This window comes from Cetorhinus maximus, chromosome 2 (genome assembly GCF_964194155.1).
Source record: "Cetorhinus maximus chromosome 2, sCetMax3.hap1.1, whole genome shotgun sequence".
NCBI lineage: Eukaryota > Metazoa > Chordata > Chondrichthyes > Lamniformes > Cetorhinidae > Cetorhinus > Cetorhinus maximus.
Window position 1 is genome coordinate 157,438,070 of NC_135880.1, and position 20,514 is coordinate 157,458,583.

At 42.9% G+C, this 20,514-nt stretch overlaps 2 protein-coding genes across 2 annotated transcripts in view; both read right to left on the reverse strand.

Annotated features, from left to right (window-relative positions):
• tyrp1a (tyrosinase-related protein 1a) overlaps positions 1–15,558 on the reverse strand; it is a 33,131-nt gene extending 17,573 nt beyond the window's left edge. The window contains exons 1-3 of the mRNA XM_078570548.1: positions 14,757–15,558; positions 9,287–9,491; positions 5,764–5,931 (exon numbers count right to left, since the gene is read on the reverse strand). Coding sequence (XP_078426674.1) covers positions 5,764–5,931; positions 9,287–9,491; positions 14,757–15,443 — 1,060 coding nt within the window. The 5' untranslated portion in view covers positions 15,444–15,558. The remainder of the gene's footprint in view (positions 1–5,763; positions 5,932–9,286; positions 9,492–14,756) is intronic.
• Positions 15,559–16,152: 594 nt separating this feature from the next.
• LOC144699183 (uncharacterized) overlaps positions 16,153–20,514 on the reverse strand; it is a 52,090-nt gene continuing 47,728 nt past the window's right edge. Inside the window, exon 5 of the mRNA XM_078570551.1 lies at positions 16,153–16,443. Within this exon, the coding sequence (XP_078426677.1) occupies positions 16,350–16,443 (94 nt within the window). The 3' untranslated portion in view covers positions 16,153–16,349. The remainder of the gene's footprint in view (positions 16,444–20,514) is intronic.

Sequence of the window (20,514 nt, forward strand, 5' to 3'; positions counted from 1 at the left end):
CCAGTGAGTGAGAGTGGGTGAGAGTGTGTGATGTTGTGAGGGAGTGAGGGTGAATGAAAATCCTGAGACTGGGAGTAAGCCAGGCACACGCTCTCCCCTCCCTCTCAGCCCTCACACACACACCCCTCACACAATCGCTCACCCCTCTCTCACACACACTTAGAATTAACATTATAAGAATGGCCAGTCCTGTACTTAGATGGGAAATAACAGTAAACATTAGGTCAGTCAGGTATCTAGATTGGACGTTTACAGTAAATGGGATGTCAGTAATCCATATGATTCGGTATTCAATGCTTCAGTTTTGCTAAGGCAAACTGGATTGTGCTGTAACAGAATCTTAGTTAAGAATACATCTGTTGTATGGTTCAGTGACATCGTATGTAAAGCACCAACCCATCCACTCAGCCACACCCACTCATCCTCACTCACTAAATCAGTGGGGGAAGGGGTGCGATGAGAAGGGAAAAGAGACCTGGAGTGGGGTGGAAGCTGAAGGAAAGTGGGGCGGGAGCCAGGGGAAAGTGGGGTGAGAGTGGTGAGAAAGCGTGCCCCACAGTCACTTTCTCCATCTCTACATATTCGCAGCTGCCAGTGTTCACTGCTTCTCCAACATAGCCTGTTTCTCTCCTGTTTGGTGCTGATAGGCTCATCAGTGATTGGAGGAGCAGCCCCTTGCATAAATCAACAATTTCACTGACCGGTCTGACTGGCATTTTGATCAGTGGCTCCAGGGGCCACAGAGGGATTTTGTGTGCCACAGTGCGGGTGGGCAAGCCTGTGCTGAAGCAATTAATTTCATTTGTTCCTTCTGTCCATGTGTTTGTACAAACGACACTTATTTGGATACCTATCCTAACCTGTCCTTCGGCTCTAATGTTTCACTCAAGTTTCTTAGTTCTCTCTCTTGGTTTAATCAATTCAGGTCTTTTACTTTTCCCTTTATCTGCATTACTTAAGGTACTATTTCTGACTGTTACACTACTCACTTGCATTTTCTTTCTTTTAAAGCTATTATTTTCCATATATATTCTTTTCCACCTGAGCCCAGTTCAGGTGGAGCCGGCCCCAATAGTACAGTTCCTTTTTGTCCGAATACTGGTGCCAAAGTCAAATGAAATAGAGCCCCTCTTTCCACACAACTCTTTCAGCCACATGTTTACCTTCCTAATCTTATTCCTACACTAATGTACATGTTGTTCAGATAATAATCTGGAGATTATAATCCTCGAGATCCTGTTCAGGAGGTAGGATCGCAACATAGCAAATCTCCAAATTCCAGATTCCTGATTCCCACTGCTAAGATGAAAATCCAGCCCTGTTCTTTAGTCATCCAGAGTGCTCTAGCTTCAAATGCCTTTCCGTTTCGTGGGAATATATCTAATTGGCAGCCAAACTATTTCCTCCTTGAAGACCCTGCATCACTCATTTACACTTTTACCTGTCAATCTTCAACGCCAATTCATCTCACTGAAAGTAGCCTTCCTCAAGTTGAGCATTTTCATGTCTATTGTGCATTTCCATAACCACTCTGAATCTAATGATATAATGATCACTTTTTCCCAATTTCTTCACCACTAAAACACGCTATATTTCATGTCCCAGAATCAGATCTAGCACTGTTTCCTTTTTCATTGAGCTGGGAACATACTGATCAAGAACATTATCTTATACTCATTTCAGGAATTCTTCCCCTGCTTTGCATTCTTACTTTTCAGGTTTATTTTTATGATGGCTCAAGTTCCCCATTATCACTTGCCTATAGTTCTAGCATTTTGCGAGAATTTCCTAGCAAATGTGCTCCTCTATCTTATTCCTACTATCTAATGGTCTCTATTACACATCCTGCAGCAGTGTAACTGCTCTAATGTTCCATATTTCTAAACAAGTAGTTCCAGTCTTTTAACTTCCAAGCGCATCATCTCATTCTAGTGCTGTAACAGTTTGCACAATACCGCCACCCCTCCTTTTTTACTTCCCTATCTTTCCTAAATATTTTATAGCCTGGAATCCTTACTTCCCAATCATCTCCTTGTTTCAGCCAGATTTCTGTTCTTGCCAATATACCATAGTCCCATTTGGCATATTGTACCTGCAGTTCATCAACCTTATTTACCATGCTCTGTGCATTTATGTGCAAACACTCTGAACCTACCTTAGTCTAGCTCACATTCCCCCCATCCTAGCCCTCCTGTTTCTGATCTATTCTTTAAATCCTGTTTGTTCCTCCCAGTCCATTTTGTTCCTAGCTTCACCTCTCTTTTGATTCATCCTGATGTCCCTCCCTCTTCTAATTCATTTTCAACCCTTCTGCATAGCACTAGTTAACCTCCCCATGAGTACTTTGAACTCAGCCCTGTTGAGGGACAATCTGACCTATCCTTGAACTGATCCCAATGTCCCAGGAATCTTACCCATTCACCCTGCACCATTTCTCCAGACACACATTAATCTGCTTTAGCTTACTGTTCCTACACTAATTAGCATGTGAAACTACAGGTGATCCGGAGATTGTGGGCCAGAAATTTTTTCAATGGTGGGTGGGAGTCCTGCCCCCAATCCCAGTAGATCCTATCTTCGCCAGCAGGAGGAAGGGGGAGAAGCATGAATCACACACGCATGAAACATAAATCTGCTGGGCCATTTGATATTAGTGTCGACTTTTATCAGACCCCATTTTTTGTTGTTCCAAGGGCCTTAACCTGCTGTGTGGGAACACCAATTTTGCAAAGGAGGCTAAAAAGCTCGTGAAGTGCTGGTTTCATGGTCTGTTTAAGTGTCATGATCTGAAGGAATTTAAATTTTCAGCCCTTCAAAATTGAAGAAATGTCAGCAGTTTTCACTTAAGAGTTAAAAAAAAGACGCCAACTGCTTGATCGATGTTGTATTGATCAACAGGCCATCTGCTGTAGCATAGAAAAAACCCCATCAGCAATCTGTTTTTGCAACTTCAATAGACTCATTGGCTGGGATTTTCCGTGCCCACCGGCATTGGGCATGTTCAGTGCCGTGAGTGGACAATATGGCGCGATTGGTTTCACAAAGGCGTGAACCCAGTTTGCGATCATCCGCTCAGCCCGCCGATGGCGGGCCCTGTTTCCTGCCATTGGAAGTTAGGAACCTCATTGTACTACATCAGTATATCATTATAAGGCCAGCCCACCGGACTCATCTCCACCCCCCCCGCCGTCAGCTGGAACATTCGCCCAAGTTGGCGGGAAGACACACCAATGTGTTTCACAACAGCACATAAGTGACGTGCACCTGACGGGCTGCATTTCGCTCGGGACTTCAAGATTTGTTTGCCTACCTTGCTTTGGGCAGCACTTGCAGTCATCAGTGCCAGGCTTCACAGACAGCGCCACATCACTTTTAGAGGGGCTCACGGGTAGGTCTCTACCTACCAAGCCAGATAGCTGCAGGGCAAGATTATGCTTGGGGAAGGGGGAGAAGTGGCTTCAGGCTAGAGAGAGGCTGCAGGACTAGAGCTGTGCTGAGGAAGGAGGGTATCCCAGGGTGTGTGTGGGGGAACATGTGATCTGTGCAAGTGGCTTCAAGATAGTGAGGGCTGAGGAGGCAGTCTCAAGAGGGGTTGAAACCAAATGGACATGTGAGGGTATGTGTGTGAGAATGGATGGTGATGTCCCTTGAGCTGGCAGTGAGATGCCAGTGAATGCCAGCTCTGAAGAATCATACGGACTCGAAACATTAACTCTGTTTCTCTCTCCACAGATGCTGCTAGATCTGCTTAGTTGTTCCAGCATTTTCTGTTTTTGTGCCAGTGAATGTGTGAAGGGCTTGAATGTAAGAGTTTAGAGTGATGAGATGGCTCCTGGATGAGATCATTCATCCTCTATCTGCACTGGATGGCCAACCTCTTCTGTGCAGCATTGGCATTGATATGCTGGATTGGTGATGCTGCTGCCTGTACTATGGCCAGTGTGGGGGTGGAGGACATAACGGCAGGCCTCCACAGTGTCGAAAAGGCATTCCAGTGAAGGGTCATTAAACCTGGGGGCTGCAGTCTTTTTGCCTTTTGTCGATGTCTTCCCTGCAGTGGGCTGGAAGCACTGAGATGTGTACGCGTGGCTGGATTTTAAATATGGTGCCTGGCATGATGAAGCGGCAAGGTGATGGCATGGTGGGCAAATGAGAGCCTGCCCGCCGTGGAAATGGCATGTTTCCTGGGAATGCATAAGTAATGTGGCAGCTTTGGGATTTTATGGCTAAAAAAACCTGCCATCACAGCCAATGGGTAAAACATCATTTTACCCACGCACTACCGCACTTAGTGCAAATCTGGGATGATTCTGCCCATTGTTGTTTACATTTCCCAAGGTTTGTTATGATAGCTGAGCCTATTCTGAATGTGTGCATGAGTTGCAAAAGGCCCAGACCACTTATTTCAGCAGGGGGCTGTATAAATATTTTGACCGACAGTTTAAAGGGGTTATTAAAGGATTAGCTGTCTTTAATGTGGTTAGTGAAAGAGATGTTTGTTTATTTTTACAACAGATTGACCAACTTGAAGGGATTTATATTTTTGAATGGTTTCATGAATGAATTTTTTTTTTCACTGCCAGATGTGTGTATGTGCAAGTCAGATCTCTGTTAGAATTTTCTTTTTATCCCCACTTGGATCCTGAGGTCTTCCCATAGTGAATACTGGCTGAATGGCCAAGGAGGAAAAAAGGGGCATGGAGGGGGCATGGGGAATATGAAGGGACACAGTGAAGGCATGGGGGTAGGGAGGTGAGATGGGATAGGGGGTCTTACAGCCTTTAACAGAACTGGGCCAAAATACCATAGAACTGAGGTAGACCTTCTAACCAGTTCGCCTCTGCACTCATCCACCTCCATAGTTGCCTCTGAATTGCTTCCAGGGTTAGCAGGTCCGACTCTATCTCACCCCCACCTCCCCAGAACAAAAATAAGGTGGGTGGGGCTTTTTAAAGCAGACAGGTCTGCCAGGTTGGGAAATTTCCTGACTCAACCTTTCTGCCTCGTTAGCGAAAAATAACTTCCTCCCTAATTCCTGAAGCTCTGACTGCAGGACCTCAATCCATTTCATTTCTATGTCATTGCTTCCAACATAGGTTTTAACATCTACCTGCTCTCCTTCCCTCTGCAGAATGTTCACATGCAGTGACAGCCTTTACCCTGACACTACAGAGGCAACACACCCTGTGAGCCTCACATCAGTAGTTATAAACCCCCTTGAATCCCCTATGACTACAGCATTAATGCACCTTGGTGTGCCCACTTTTGCAGTCATTTGTCCCTTGGTGCAATGCTCTGGACCGCATGCCCTTGAGGTGTTGTCCTCACTGCAAACCAATTTCTGAGTGCCACATGCCTAGTAAATCCCTACACCTTCTGCCTCTTCCTATTCTGTCAGATGGCCACGCACTTACTCTCCTGTAGTTTCTGTGGCTGCGGGGTGACCACCTCCTGGAATGCATGATCAGTGAAATTTGCAGCCTTCTGAATGCCCTGTAAAGACACCAGCTGTTCATGTTCAGAAACTTTGAGCTTGAGTTCAAGGCACACCTGCACATATGGTTGTCCAGCACACACAAACATACTGAGGTTCTCTCACAGCTCGGTATGTGCAGGGACTGGGCCTCAGCTGTCCCAGCTTCTTACTTAAAATTGGGTTTTATTGTTTGAGATTGCTCCTGTAAAAGCCACAAATTAAGCTTAGAGTACTTCACCTTAAACATTTTACTAACGAATATCCAAACTCTCTTTAAATAAACTTGCCTTCCACTGTGTTGCGGAAACTGTCTGCTGAATTGGAGTAGAAGGGTGGCGTGTCATAAGCAGATACATCTAAACATTTTGCCACATCCTGGGCGTCAGGGAGACGCTGCACCATCGGTCTTGCAACATTCCCACCTGGATTCCGGCGGATAGGACCACCCTCAGTGTCTGGAAACATCAATAGTACGGAGAAGTTAGGGCAGGTTCCCACTCATTGCAGCAGGTAAGTATAATTTCCAAACAAAAGGAGGATTGTAAATCATGGGTTTGGCAGCTTGTCAAGATCTATACCAATACTTGCAGTTTACCCCATCCATTTTGATCAAATATTGCAAAGCATGGAGAGATCATTTAAAATAACAATTTTAATCTATATTTCACCTTTAGTGTAACAACATGTCCCAAGGCACTTAAGAGCAGAATCAACAAAAACATTTTTGACACTGAGCCACAGAAGGAGATAGCAGCACAAAAGGACCAAGAATTTGCTCAAAGAGGTAGATTTTAAGGTACACAATGGAAGAGGAGAAAAAGTGGTAAAGAGGCGTAGGATTTTTGGAAGGGGGAATTCTGGAACTTAAGGCCAAGGCAGCTGAAAGCTTGGCCGACAATGGTGGAATGACTGAATTGGAAACGTGCGTGAGGCCAGAATTAGAGGCCAGCAGAGATCTCAAATGCCTCTAGAGCTGGAGGAGGTTACAGAGATAGGGAGGGACAAGGCAATGGAGAAATTTGAAAACAAGGATGATGATTTTAAAATTGAGGCATTGTCAGACTAGGAGCCAAATCATAAATAAAATAAATTATAGATTAAAATGTGCAACATGTCTGGAAGGATGATGCAGGAGGAAGGCTTTAGGTTCTTGTGACATTAGGACCAGCTCTGCGGGAGATGGAACCTGTACAGACCGGACAGCTTGCATTCGAACAGAGATCCTTGCAGGGTGTTTTGCTAGTGCTGCTGGGCAGTTTAAACTAACTTGGCAGGGGTGTGGGAACCAGGAAATAATATCAGAGAGGAGTATCAAGGTGCACAGAACAGGACCTTTTCTTTTTACATTTTTGATACATCAAGATACTTTCTCCATTCGAAAAGTACCAAGTGCATGTGAAAATTATACAATGGTGGTCAATGCAAGGGTCAACTTGCATTTGTAGAACAGATCCATATGATGAATCACTGCATTAAAACACACTACCTGTTAGTGACGTTTGAAGGTGTCAGTACGTTTTACACTTTGTTCCCAACATCTCAGCAGGATTTCCATTTTCCTCACGAACTGAAACCTGGCATGCTTTTACTGCACATCCAAACCCCAGACCACCAGGTGAAAATGGTACACGGGAGAAAATCCAATTTTCGTCCCTGATTTAAAATGGGGAACCCAACCTCAGCAAGGGCGGGTATGTATTTTGCACACTGAGCATTCCTGACCTGAACAAAGGCTAGAGGAAAACTGCATGAGGTTGGTAATGCAGAGGAAAATCAAATTTCCTCCAAATATAATCAAGTGTGGCCATTTGTGTGCTGATACACGCCTCCGCACCAAAAGAAACATTCAGAACCAGGTGTTCAGGGAAGGAAAGAAAGGAGGAGGGATAGCAATGTTGATAGAATAGAAGATTACAGTGCTAGGGAGAGGGGATATCATAGTGGGGTCAAGGACAGAATCTATCTAGTTAGAGCTAAGAGACAATAGAGATATAATTACAATGCTCGGTGTTTTCTATAGGACACTAATAAATAGGAAAGACCCAGCGGAACAAAGTTGCAAGGAAATTACAGAGAGGTTCAAAAATTATAGTTATAATGAGGACACTAATTATCCTAATATCGACCGAGATAGTAATAGTGTGAAGGGCAGAGAGGGGGCAGAGCTTCCAAAGTGTGTTCAGGAAAATTATTTACATCAGTATGTTTCTGACAGGAGGTATTGCTGGGTCTGGTTCTGGGGAAACAGGTGTGTCAATTGTTAGTACGGGAACATCTACAGGACAGTGATTATAGTATCATAAGGTTTATATTGGCTATGGAAGAGGAAAAGAAGCAATCAAAAGTAAAATTAATATATTGGGAGTACGCCAACTTCCATGGGCTAAGAAAGGATCTGGTCCAGGCAAACTGGAATCAAAGTTTGGCAGGCAAAACTATAATACAAAAATGGGCTGTCTTTAAAGAGGAGATCGTTCAGGCACAGTCGAGGTATATTTCCATGAGGAGGAAAAATAGGACAAACAAAGTAGGATGCCCAAAGGTCCCTGAATGACAAAAGGGATAGAGAGTAAGATAGAGCAGAAATATGACAGATATCAGATGGATAATACAATTGATAACCAGGCTGAATATCGAAGGTTCAGAGGGGAGGTGAAAAAAACAGAAACAAAGGGAGGGTATACAAATAGATTGGCAGCTAACGTAAAAGGGGAACCTCAAAGTCTTCTATAGGCATATAAATAGTAAAAGGGGTGAGTGGGGCCAATTAGCAACCTAAAAGGGGATTTATGCATAGAGACAAATGGCATGGCTGAGATACTAAGTGAGCACTTTGCATCTTGTCTATACCAGGGAAGATGATGCTGCCCAAGTCATAGTGAAAGAGGAGGAAGCCAAGATACTGGATATGATATAAATTGATAAAAAAGTAGTATTAGATAGGTCAGGTCTACTTGAGAAGTCATGAGGACTGGATCTAATGCATCTGAGGATACTTAGGGAAGTGAGAATGGAAATAGCAGAGAGACTGATTCGGCCTCAGCTGGAGTATTATGTTCCATTCTGGGTACTGCACTTTAGGAAGCATGTGAAGTTTTTAAGAGATGGTGCAGAAAAGATTTATGAGAATGGTTCCAGGGATTAGGAATTTCAGTTGCGTGAATATATTCAAGGAGTTGGGGTTTTTCTCCGTAGATAAGGGAAGGTTGAAAGGACAGTTGATAGTGGTGTTCAAAATTGTGAGACGTCATGACAGAGAAGATAGAGAGAAACCGTGCCCATTGGTGGAAGAGTCAAGAACTAGAGGACATCAATTTAAGATTATTGGTATAAGCACCAATGGCCGTATAAAGAAAAGTTATTTTTTTAAAAATGCAGTAAATGGTTAGGATATGGAATGCACTGAGTGTGGTGCTAACAGATTCAATTGTGGCTTTCAAAAGAGAATTGGATAAGCACCTGAAGATTAAAGAAAAGAGCTACAGGAAACAGACAGGGGAGTGGGACTTGTTAAATTGTTCTCGCAGAGAGCTGGCACAGAGTCAATGAGCTGAATGGCCTCCTTTGATGCTGTAACCATTCTGTGATTCTAAGTGAAAGACATGAGGATAGATTTCTGGTCTCCAAAAATTCAAGTTGTAACTTAAATAGGTTGGAAAAGAAAATGGCCATCCAGTTTTTCCAGGTCCAATATTTATTTCATGGGTTCCCCTTAAAGAGGGCAAAGTCATCTAGGTTCTAATCAGACAAAGACATATTAACGTTTACTTTCATACAATTTTGCCTTCATTGTATTTTTAAAGCGGTTACCATTGCAAATAGTTCCCAGGGTATCATAGTCTTCCAAATTTTCACATAGGTTTCGCCACTGGGAAAAGATTGAGTTAGGACTTATGAGGATAGGGTCAAAATTGCTTCTGGCTCCCATCAGATCATCAGTGCAGATGTCACAGGTAATTCTTCCAGTGGCAAAATTCCAGTATGGGAGTGCAAAGGTGGGGTCCTGCAGCATTACCTATATTAAAAGAAAAACTGTTGTTATTTGGTAAACATGATATAGATGTTATTACAATCGCAGACCAGACCCTCAAATGTTATTATGGTCATAGACAAAGCCCCCAATTTCTGTTATGATCCAGTGAGGGACCAATACCTTTTGTTTTAAATTAGACAAAATTAGGAATCCTGGTTACTTACAGGGAGAATAAAGCCACATTTTCCTCCGTTTTAAATAGAAGAAATATTAATCATATGAATTTACAAAGCAGTCAATACTATCTATCTTATACTCTAACATGCAGAATTAACATGAGACAAACGTGGATTAACAGGCAAATTGTGTCAAATACACCACCAACTGCACATTAAATGGCAGACAACTAGAACAGGTTCCTGTTCAGAAATCTTCTCAGCAATCCACTCAGACGTCAATGAGTCACAAATCTTCAAAGTCTGTCTTCCTCACAAGGGATTTCAGCTCCTCTTTCAAGGATCCGGCCTCTGATTTCCCTCAACAGCAGCTCCTATTCAGCCTACAGGCCTTCCTGCATCTCCTTTCCCTGCAAGTAGCTGTCAGGCAACAGGATTCAAACTTAGAATGCACACCTAACTGCTCAATCTCTTCTCCTGAGATGATTGTGTCCCACTGCATTTACAAGGCTCCAGCCAAGCATCCAATCACCAGCACAATCCCAGCTTCCTATCTTTGATAAGAGCCCCATTGCTTTCCTTTGCCCCAACTGCGAGCTTCAAGGAGCTATCATATCGCCCTACCCAGGCTTCTTTAAGTCCCAGCATCTCAGAGCAAATGACCGCACTTCAGCTATATGAACCTAGTAACCTTCTGCTCCAGACTAATCTGGTGTCCTGTTAAATTTTACAATAGAATTTGTCCCTGTTCTGAGGCTGAGTCGAATGTATCAACCTTGGTGCATTCTGTGCCTTAAAGGTTAAAATTTCCAGTCACAAAAAGGTCACCCCCACAGGTGCTAACGTATTAGGGCTTCACACCAAAAAAACCAGACAAAAGGCCCTCACAATGTGTTCACCTAAACTTTGATCAGGTAATACAAGACTCATTTTGAAGTCCTTAAAGTTACCAGCAGGCAGTTTTAGTATAGGTTTGCCAGTGAGTTTACTTGTTCTTGGCTCAGTAAGTCCAATTTCTGCTGGACACCCATACAATTTATAATTGCCTATCTAATTATCTACCCGAGTCAATTAAGCCAAGACAGCACAAACAGTGGTCCAATTTGCACTTTCAATTTTGATTTCCTCCCAGCCCCAACATCTTCTTCCTTCCCAAAATACAGCTAGTCAATTCTGTGACCCGACCTCATTGATACAACATATACTATTTTATTTTTGTAACCATTTATTTGGACACAACTCAAATAGGGAAGGTGCTGTTAATTTTGTCCTGTATTATTGTTTCTAAAAAGTTTTCCTAACCCAGTGCTTTTATCAACCTCATGGGCAGTGAGTTCTAAGTCATTAAAACTCAATGCGTAAAAAGCCTTTCTTCACGTCCCCGCTGTATCTCTTGCCCAAAACCTAAATCCGTGTCCCCAAGTCCTTGTATCATCAACAAATGAGAACAGCTTTTCCTTGTCTACCTTATCTAAAACTGCATTCATCTTATCCACTGGTATCAAATCGCCCCTTTATCTCCTTTGCTTCAAGGAGAACAAGCCCAGATTTTCCAACCTAACCTTGTAGCTAAAATCTGCCATCCATGGGACCATTCTGGTAAATCTCTTTTGCACCCTCTCAAGGGTGAGGGTAGATCATATCCTTGCTAAAGTGTGGTGAAGAGAACTGCATGCAATACTCTAGTTATGGCCTCAAAGAACATTCCAAAGGTTCAGCACGACTTCTCTGCTTTCGTACTGAATATCTCCATTTATGAAGCTCAAGATAACTGCTTCTTCAATGTATCCTGTTACCTTAAGATCTATGTACGTGAATGCCCAGGTCTTTCTGTTCCTGCACACTTTAGAACTGTGCCATTAAGTCTATATTGACTCTCCCTATCCCTTCTGCCAAAATGCATCATCACACCCTTCTCTGTATTAAATTCCATTTACCATTCTTCTGCCCATTCTGCTAGCCTAAGTTTTGTAAGAGTTGATTGGTATCATCTTCACTGTCTGCCACACCTCCAAGTTTGGTATCATCAGTAAATTTTGAAATACTCTGTACTCTAATATCCAAGTGGCCTAAGTACTTAACCATCTGGAACAGTACTGGCTACCATTCTCTAGTCTGAAAAACAACCAGTTGCTGTTTTCTGTCCTTAAGCCATTTTTTAAAATCCAAGCTGATACTGACTTTCCTGTTCCACGATTTTCCTCTATTTTGATAACCAGCCTTTTGTGTGGTATTTTGTCAAATGCTTTTTTAAAATCCATATAGACAACATCTACCACATTCCCTTCAATCTTCTGTTACTTCCTCAAAAAATTCAATTAGATTAGTCAAGCATGATCTGCCTTTTACAAATCATTGCTGGCTTTCCTTAATAAACTAAAACCTCTACAAGTAAGTGCCTGTTAACTTTTACCCTGACTATTGTTTCTAAAACCTTATCCATTACTGATGTTAAACTGACCAGCCTGTAATGTTCTTACACCTTTTTGAATAAGGGTTTCACATTTGCAGCCCTCCAATTCTATGGTTTCTCCCCAGTATAGAGGGAAGATTGGGAGATTGTGGCAAGCCCTTCCACTATCTCCACTCTCACTTCCTTTAGCAACCTGTGGTGCAAGCCATTCAGACCAGGCAATTTATCCACTGTAAACATAGCTAGCCTTTCCCGACCCAAATCTCAGGAAGAGACTCCTCCAATGTTAAACCAATGAAGTTTCCTTCTTTGACGGCCTGTACACCTTTGCAAGATGGTTAAACATGAGTTACACTTTTCCCTTGAGCTGGACATGTTGTTGTGACCCGATGAGCATTTCCACAATTTGGGCAGAGTTTTGAAGGCACCTGACCGTGATGAGGCACATGTTGACGAGGTTTCTTTGTCCGTAACCTTTGCACTTAAGCTGGTTGGGTAAGCTGTGTCTGCAACCATGAGCATAATGATGCATTGCTGTGTAACCTCTTCGAATCTAACATGGCAGATTTGATTTGGACTTCCAAAGTTGTGACTTTTTCCAGGGTTAAATCATCATCCTCCATGAGGAGACATTAGCCAATTTGTGGAATTCAAGTTTTTTTCAATTAATTAGTCACAAATTAGTTAATTGGTTAGTGTGCCAAATTTACACATGGAAGCTAATTGCCACAATGCTGCCATGCATTGTTTAATGGGCTCACTATTTCCCTGGCATCTCTGGTGGAATGCATCTCATTTGATCATTACAATTTTCTTTGGCCCAAATTATTTTTTTTGAGAGTGGTTACCGCAGTATTGAACGTAGATGTATCTTCTGTGAGCTGCTCGAATACTCACTGGCCTTCTGCTCTAAGACAATGTATGAGTATTGCCTTCTTGTGGATCGTTGCCATATCTGAATTGTCCACCCCTGTAGTGAGTAAGTAGGTGTTGAACCCTGAAGACCATTGGTCCCACGGCATGGGAGGATCCTCCAGTGATGAAAGAAATAGTTCTGGAGCTGGTAAAGTTGAACTTTTCTCAACCTTCCTTGTTGCCAATTTTGTTATGTATTCACTAATTTGATGTATATTTTATATATCTGATTTACCTCAGAGCAATGCAGAGCTGACTCTAGTTCTAAATCTACAGCAGATTTATTTTCAGTGCTTCAAAAAAATCTCTTCAATTACAAGATATCTCCACACATGTCCAGAGCTCAGGTCTTTCCCTGGAAGATTCTGATAACTATATCTCTCAAAAGGCTCCACGCAGACTTCAGCAATCAAGCACAGTGAACATGTATCAGTGAACAAACTAACATAATCAAACACAGATCAACTGAACACTATAGCCCAAGGATCTAAGCTTGACCCTCTCCTATTTCCCATCAACATGCTGCTGCTCAGCAACATCATCTGAAGCACAGTTTTAATTTTCACATGTATGCTGATGAAACCCAGCTCTATCTCTCACCACCTCCCTCGACAACACCACTATTGCCAAATTGTCAGACATCTAGCACTGAATGAGCAGAAATTTCCTCCAATTCAATATTGGGAAGGCTGAAGCCTCTGTTTTCAGTTCCTGCTCCTAACTCCATTCCCTAGCTACCAAGACCATTCCTCTCCTTGCCAACGGTCTGAAACTAAACCAGTTTCTGGCAATCTTGGTGTCACACTTGACCCCCCCAGCTCCACCCCACCCCCCAAGTTGAGCTTCCAGCCATATTTTTGCACCATCGCTAAGGCCACCTATTTCCATCTGCATAACAATGCCCAAATTCACCTCTGTCTTAGCTCATTTGCTCCTGAAGCCATCATTCATGTCTTTGTTAGCTCTAGTTTGACTGTGTGAACACACTCCTGGATGGTCTCCCACATTCTACCCCCTGTAAACTTGAAGTCATCCAAAATTCTATGCCCATGTCTTAACTGGCACCAAGTCATGATCACCTATCAATCTTGTGCTCATTGATCTTCACTAGCTCCCAGTCAAGCAATGCTTTAATTTTAAAATTGTCAACCTTGCTTTCAAATCCGTCCATTTCCTCACCCTTCCCTCACTCTATACTCTCTGCCAACCCTACAACCCTCAGATATCTGCACGAATCTATTTTGGCCTCGAGTATCCCTGATGTTAATTGCCCCACCATTGATGCCTACGCTTTTGATTGCTAAGGACCTAAGCTCTGGAATTGCCTCTTACACCACTCTGCCTCTCATTTGTGCTTTCCTCAGTTTAAGACATTCCTTAAACCTTACCCCTTTGACCAAGCCTTTGGCATTTGTCCTAATAGTTCCTCATGTGGTTTGGTGTCAAATTTTGTTTACAATTCTCCCGTGAAACACCTTTGGATACTACAATTTTGTACAATTTGTTATTGTAAAGAAGCCAATAACTATGCCAATTCCATGATGGTTGATGGGGTTAGGGCATTGATCACTTCTCTGTGCCAATGCTTTATTATTTAAATGCACTGATCCCTGATCCAATGACAAAGTGGGCCCCCTCTAGAAGTTAACACACCTTTTAAAAAAGAACATAAAGCAGAACGCTAGTACTGAGAAACACATTTTTGCGTTTAGAAGGATTGAATCACACGCTCTTAACTTGCCACATGTGGAAAGACCAACTCCCCCATGCCATTCTGAAGTGGGTGAAGGGTGATGCCCTTACCTGCATGTCCCGTTCTAGCTGCAACAGGTGGTAGCGGTGCCAGGTGAGGAAAGCGGGCCCCTCATGAGAGAAGTCGATGCCACTGAAGGTCCGCCCTCCTCCCAGGTAGGTCTTACTCACCGAGTAGTAGTGAGTCCAGACGAACAGGTTGTAAATGGAGATGTTTTGGAACTGCGGGCTCTGGCCGTCGGGCCCGGTGATGTTGGAGAAGTGGCGAGTTGCCACCACCAGCTCGGGGTGAGGGGTGAGCTTGGCGAGGTGCAGAGCCTGGACCAGGCGCTGCCTCTCCCGGGGGCTCAGGCTGTGCACGTCCCGCCGCTGCACCAAGACCGGCTGCTGGCAGTCGGCCCCGCTCCAGCCGAAGCGGCAGCTGCCGCAGTTGTGGCCGTGGAAATTGGCGGCGCAGCGGCAGCTGCGGTTGAAGAAGCGGAGGGGCCAGCGCTCCCGGTCATCCAGGCCATCGTGCGGGTACTGCGGACCGTGCCGAGCCGGGTCAGCCCGAAGATCGGCGCAAGTGCCCCGGGCCAGGCTGGAGCCGCAGCGATCGGTGGGGTCGGCGGTGAGGGCAGGGCAGCACTCCCCACTCAGCAATACCTCCAACTGCACACACTCCCTGGGGAACTGGGCATGGATTGTCACTGTGCAGACCACACTGAGCAAATAGGTGAACAGCTCCACAGAAATCATCTTTTAAAAAAAAACCTTCTATTCTAACTTTTTAAACTTCACTAATCCTGGTTAACAAAGAGGATGAATAACGGTTCATTAATCGTCCCACAGAACTGGTAGCGCTTGCAGCTAATCCTTTCCAGAATCCTCTTAAATACCCAATTATCCCTATGGCAGAGTCTGGTGTTCATCTCGTGATAATTCTTTTTTTGAAAGTATATGTTCAGGTTAATGATGAAACAGAAAGTTGCTGAGTGATTTTTAAGCAATGCTGCTGTATAAAGCGTTCCATTGCCCTGCCAAGTAAGAAACAGCTGAAGTATGAATAAAGAAAGACACGAGTTTCATTCCTGTATATAAACTGCCATTGGCTCTCTGGGAACATCCACGAGTACTCTCTTCCTTAACCTTCATCAAACAAAGAGCGCTAAGAAAATAAGAAACAGAAAATGCTGCAAAAACTCAGCAGGTCTGACAACATCTGCAGAGAGAGAGAAACAGAGTTAACGTTTCGAGTCCGTGTGACCCTTTTTCAGAGCGCTAAGAAAATGTCTGAACTGAAATCTTGAAGTAACTATAAGTGAAGGATTGAGTCAATGAACCAGTTGCAGTGGCCAGTGATTGGGTGAAGACTTCGGGCAAACAAGTGGACATAGCTCTAAGATCACCTGGTGGGATATCTACACTTACCAAATGAGAAAGCAGCCAGGTAGTTCGCTCATTATTAAAAAGCCAAGTAGGTTTAGACATTGTGTGGATCCACCTTGCAGAAAAGGAAACCTAACAACCTTCTCTTGACATTCAATGGCATCACCATCGTCAAATGTCCCGCCATCTACATTCTAGGGGTCACCATTGACCAGAGACTCGACATAAATGCGATTGCTATTGGAACTGAACGTTTGATGCCTTGGTTAGTCAAAGTCAAGGTGTATCTGCCAATTTTTGTTCTCCATATTCACTTTCAGTAGGAGTCAGTAGATATTGAGCAGGAGTGGAAATCCTAGTCCTTTTCCTCCTGTGGAGATAAAACATATCAATTTAGCACCTGGGAAGTGTCAGCTGTGGCTCAGCTGGCAGCACTGTTGCCTTCGGGTCAGAAGGATTGTGAGTTTAAATTCCATTCCAGGACATGATCATTAAAAAAATCAAGGCTGACATTCCAATGCAATGCTGAAAGAATATGGTCTTAGAGGTATGGTCTTTTGGACGGGATGTTAATCTGAGGCCCTGTCTGCCCTCTCAGGTGAATGCAAAAGGTCCTAATGTTTTGAAGAAACCAGGGGAGTTATTCCTGGTCAGCTGGCCAATATTTATCCCTCAATCAACAGGTTGGGGTGTCCTGAGGTTGTGAAAGATGCTACATAAATGCAAGCTTCTCTGTTCAGGTATATGCATCACCAAACCTGGGCCCATTTCACACTACATTTTAGCAATCTTGGATGTTGTAATTGGAACTGTATACATCAAAAAAATTCTGACACTTCAGGATATATCTCCTGACATACCCACCCCTACCCAGTGCAACTCAATTTAAAACAACAACTTGGATTTATATAGCACCTCTAATATAGTAAAATGTCTCAAGCATTTCATAGGAGCATTTAACTACCAACACAAAAAAGATTGGGCATTGAAGTAGGTTTTAAGGAGCGTCTTAAAGGTGGGAAGGAGGCAGAAAGGTGTAGGGAGGGAATTCCAGAGCACTTAGGGCTAAGGCAGCTGATGCTACAATCTTCTTGGATCTGGTTCACCACAAATTTTAGGCATACATACTGCCTAACAAGGCTAAATTCTCATTTCTCACACTGAACCATGCATTTTACCTGAAGAAATTCTGAATTAGACTCTGTCTAAAATTGTAAGCTACTTAGCTCATTGTTAAACCATGGGCTGTGAGATTTTTTCTGTGACAGTTTGAAAAAAGTAAAATAAACAGCTTCGCTCAGAACTTACTTGAATGCAGTGAGCAGACCTTGCCCTACAGTGCAAAAACGTTTTATGCCACAAATTGCTGGGAGTGTCAATTAATAACAAGACAGATGAACAATGGGACCAACCTCCCACCTCCTTAACCAATGAAATATAAGGATAGGGAAAGAAACAAAGAACTGAACTGAGAAGGAAATGGAGTGAATGAGACATAATTAGATACAGAAAAAGAAATAGAGAAGGAAAAAGAAAGATTGGATTAAGAGAGGAAAAGGGGGTCAGAAAGGAAAAGAAGGCAAATATATTTCAATTTAAAACAAGCTCTCATTTTTTGTGAGCTAATGATGGATTGGTTGCCTGGTTGGAAAAAGATTTGCAAGAATGTGATTCTACCCTCACTTTAGAGATAACTCAGCGCTTAGCTGTAGCTGAGTGTTTGAAGCCACGATATGGGGAGCTGTGTACTTGTACATAAACACATACACTGCACTCAGTCACCCAACTTGTTGGTTCCTCAATATGTTGCATCATTTTCTTGTGCGAGCGAAAGATTATTTAGTCATTTGGTAGTACAGAACTTGAGTATTGCCGTCGAGGCTTTTTGTCTCACACTCATCAGGACACTTTGCAAGAAAAGCAATATAAAGGGAAAACAACAATTTATACTGTATGAGAAGAGGGCCCTGTGTATTAATGTATGCAGTTTCCAGTACAGGCAAATGTGCCACACTGCAAGCCTGACTGATAATCTTAAATTGGTTGTTAATGTAATTCTTAGAACATTGAGGATTATTTAGCAAGTGTTGTCCAATCATCCAATTGTTGTTTTCCCCTTATATTGGCATTCTTGCAAAGTCCCCTGATGAGTACAAGATGAAAAGCTTTGACATGTCTCTTTTTTCAGGAAGATTATTTGTTAAATGTAAAGATGGAATACACTTACCACTCAGCCAGACTTTTTACTTTCTTCTATCTATCAAGCGAGATCTGTACTACTGTAACTTCTAAATTCCATTCCATTGATATTAGCATTTTCACTATCATCATGAGGCTATGCCCCTTTATTTTTCAAAATATGGTTTTTCACCTTTCAACTAACAGGAAATTTTGCAATTTCAACTGAGACAGAGCAAGCTGATTTCAAAAAAAATGCAAGGCCACATTCCAAGGTGAAGGTGAAAAACAAACAAATCACCCCCTGGGGAGTGTGAAGAGAGAGACATTTCCTATAACCCTGAGACCCATCAAAACTCATAATTATCTTGGAGGAGACATTAAAAATGCAAAGTACTGGATGTTGAAACAATGACTACCACAGACATATACACACCAAACCTCTTCGAAATACACAATGGGTAAAGTATGTTAAGGCAAGGCTGCCCAGCCGCTAGAGAGAGTTTTTAAGTGACACAGGCAATGTCAAGAAAGTCTTCAGCAGAGAAAACAGGCTGAAGGCTGCTCTCCCTCCCTCTCTCTCTTTTGGAATAAGTGTGTCACCTAGTTTGAGAAGCCAACTCTACCAGAAACCTACAGCGAACCAAGATATTGTAATATTTGCAATATCATCTACATCCAAGAAGCCAGCTAACCTTATCGGCCACAATGTTTAAAATCTATGCCTCAAGGACAATGAAAGGACATTTAACCATATATTCTTTTACCTTTGTTTGGACTCTAACTCCCCTTATTTCTGATATGTGTGTGTGTGTGTGTGTGTGTGTGTGCCCGAATGGCTGCATGAGGACCGAATGCTTGACATCACATTTTTATTATGTTTCTCTGGTTTAGTGATAAATAAATTTGCTCTTTCTTTGACTCAAGAAAACCTTGTTTGATTGGCTCCTTGTTGCTCACATCTTAAATTGTTAAATACATTTAGATTCGGAAAAGGCATATCCTCATGTAAAAGAAACTTAAACCTTTGTTGTGACCAAATGAGGAGGTTGAATAGAGGGGAGCCAGTTCACCCCTTCTCACCTGGTCGTAACAGTATGTACATTGGCTGTTACAACTAGCAAACAAAAATTAAGAATTTAAATTGTCCACAGAAACCGCTGCTGTCAGAGTGTTGCTGAAAAAAGACATTTTGTCGAAGCTTTTCGTTTTGCACTCATCAGGATAATCGCAATGTCCCTTTATCTGTGACCGGTTCTGCACAACATGAATTGGCCAAATGCTTGGGCGCATTGTTACCACCGCTTTTGAACAAGTTTTTTCAGATACAAGCTGAAGGATTCTTTCACACTTGTGAAGACCATACAGAACTTGCATATCAATAGCAATGCTGTGTCCATGTGCTCATTTGACATTGTTAGCTTATTCACCAATGTTCCACCAAAGGAAGCCATAGATATTTGTGCTGCAGCACTATATCATGGCAATTTAGACCCGTCATCATAGCATGAATAAGTATTCATTGAGCTTATGAACACAGCAACTCACACAGTTGAGTTCAGCTTCAATGGCACCATGTATGCTCAAATAGATGGTGTTGCCATAGGATCCCCTCTAGGTCCAACTCTTGCAAACATCTTTGTTGGGTTCCATGAGAAATGTGTCTTCGATGGAATGACACCTAACCTCCTACCACTTGCATATTTCCAATATGCGGATGATATGCTTGCCATATTTAAATCCGTAGCAGCATGTAATAATTTCCTTGCATGTCTTAATGGACACCATCCTGCACTCAAATTCTCCTTTGAAATGGAGCAGTCAAATGAACTCCCTTTCCTTGATGTACTAGTTGAGAAATCTGCAAGGGGGTTCTCTATGGCTGCCTACAGCAAGCCTACTTTCACTGGCCAATACACATGTTGGGATTCTTGTAATCCCTTGCGCTATAAGATTGGTCTTATCCGCAACCTTGTAAATGGGGCTCGAGCCATTTGCTCACCATGCTGAAATAGGGTGCATCAAAGACATCCTGCGAGATAATGGCTACCATGATCAGTTGATTTCATGCTCTATATTGTGCAAACTTATGAATGGGCCTAAGGCCATCAACCTTCAGCCCCGAAAAGTGCCCAGTCTACCACAGGTTACCCTGGAAGGGCAGGGTATCTCAAAAGTTTGAGCAACAGGTGAAGCCAGCAGTTTCATGCTACTACTATGCAGTGGTATTTGCCACGAGCAGGATGCTACCATCAAGCCAAAA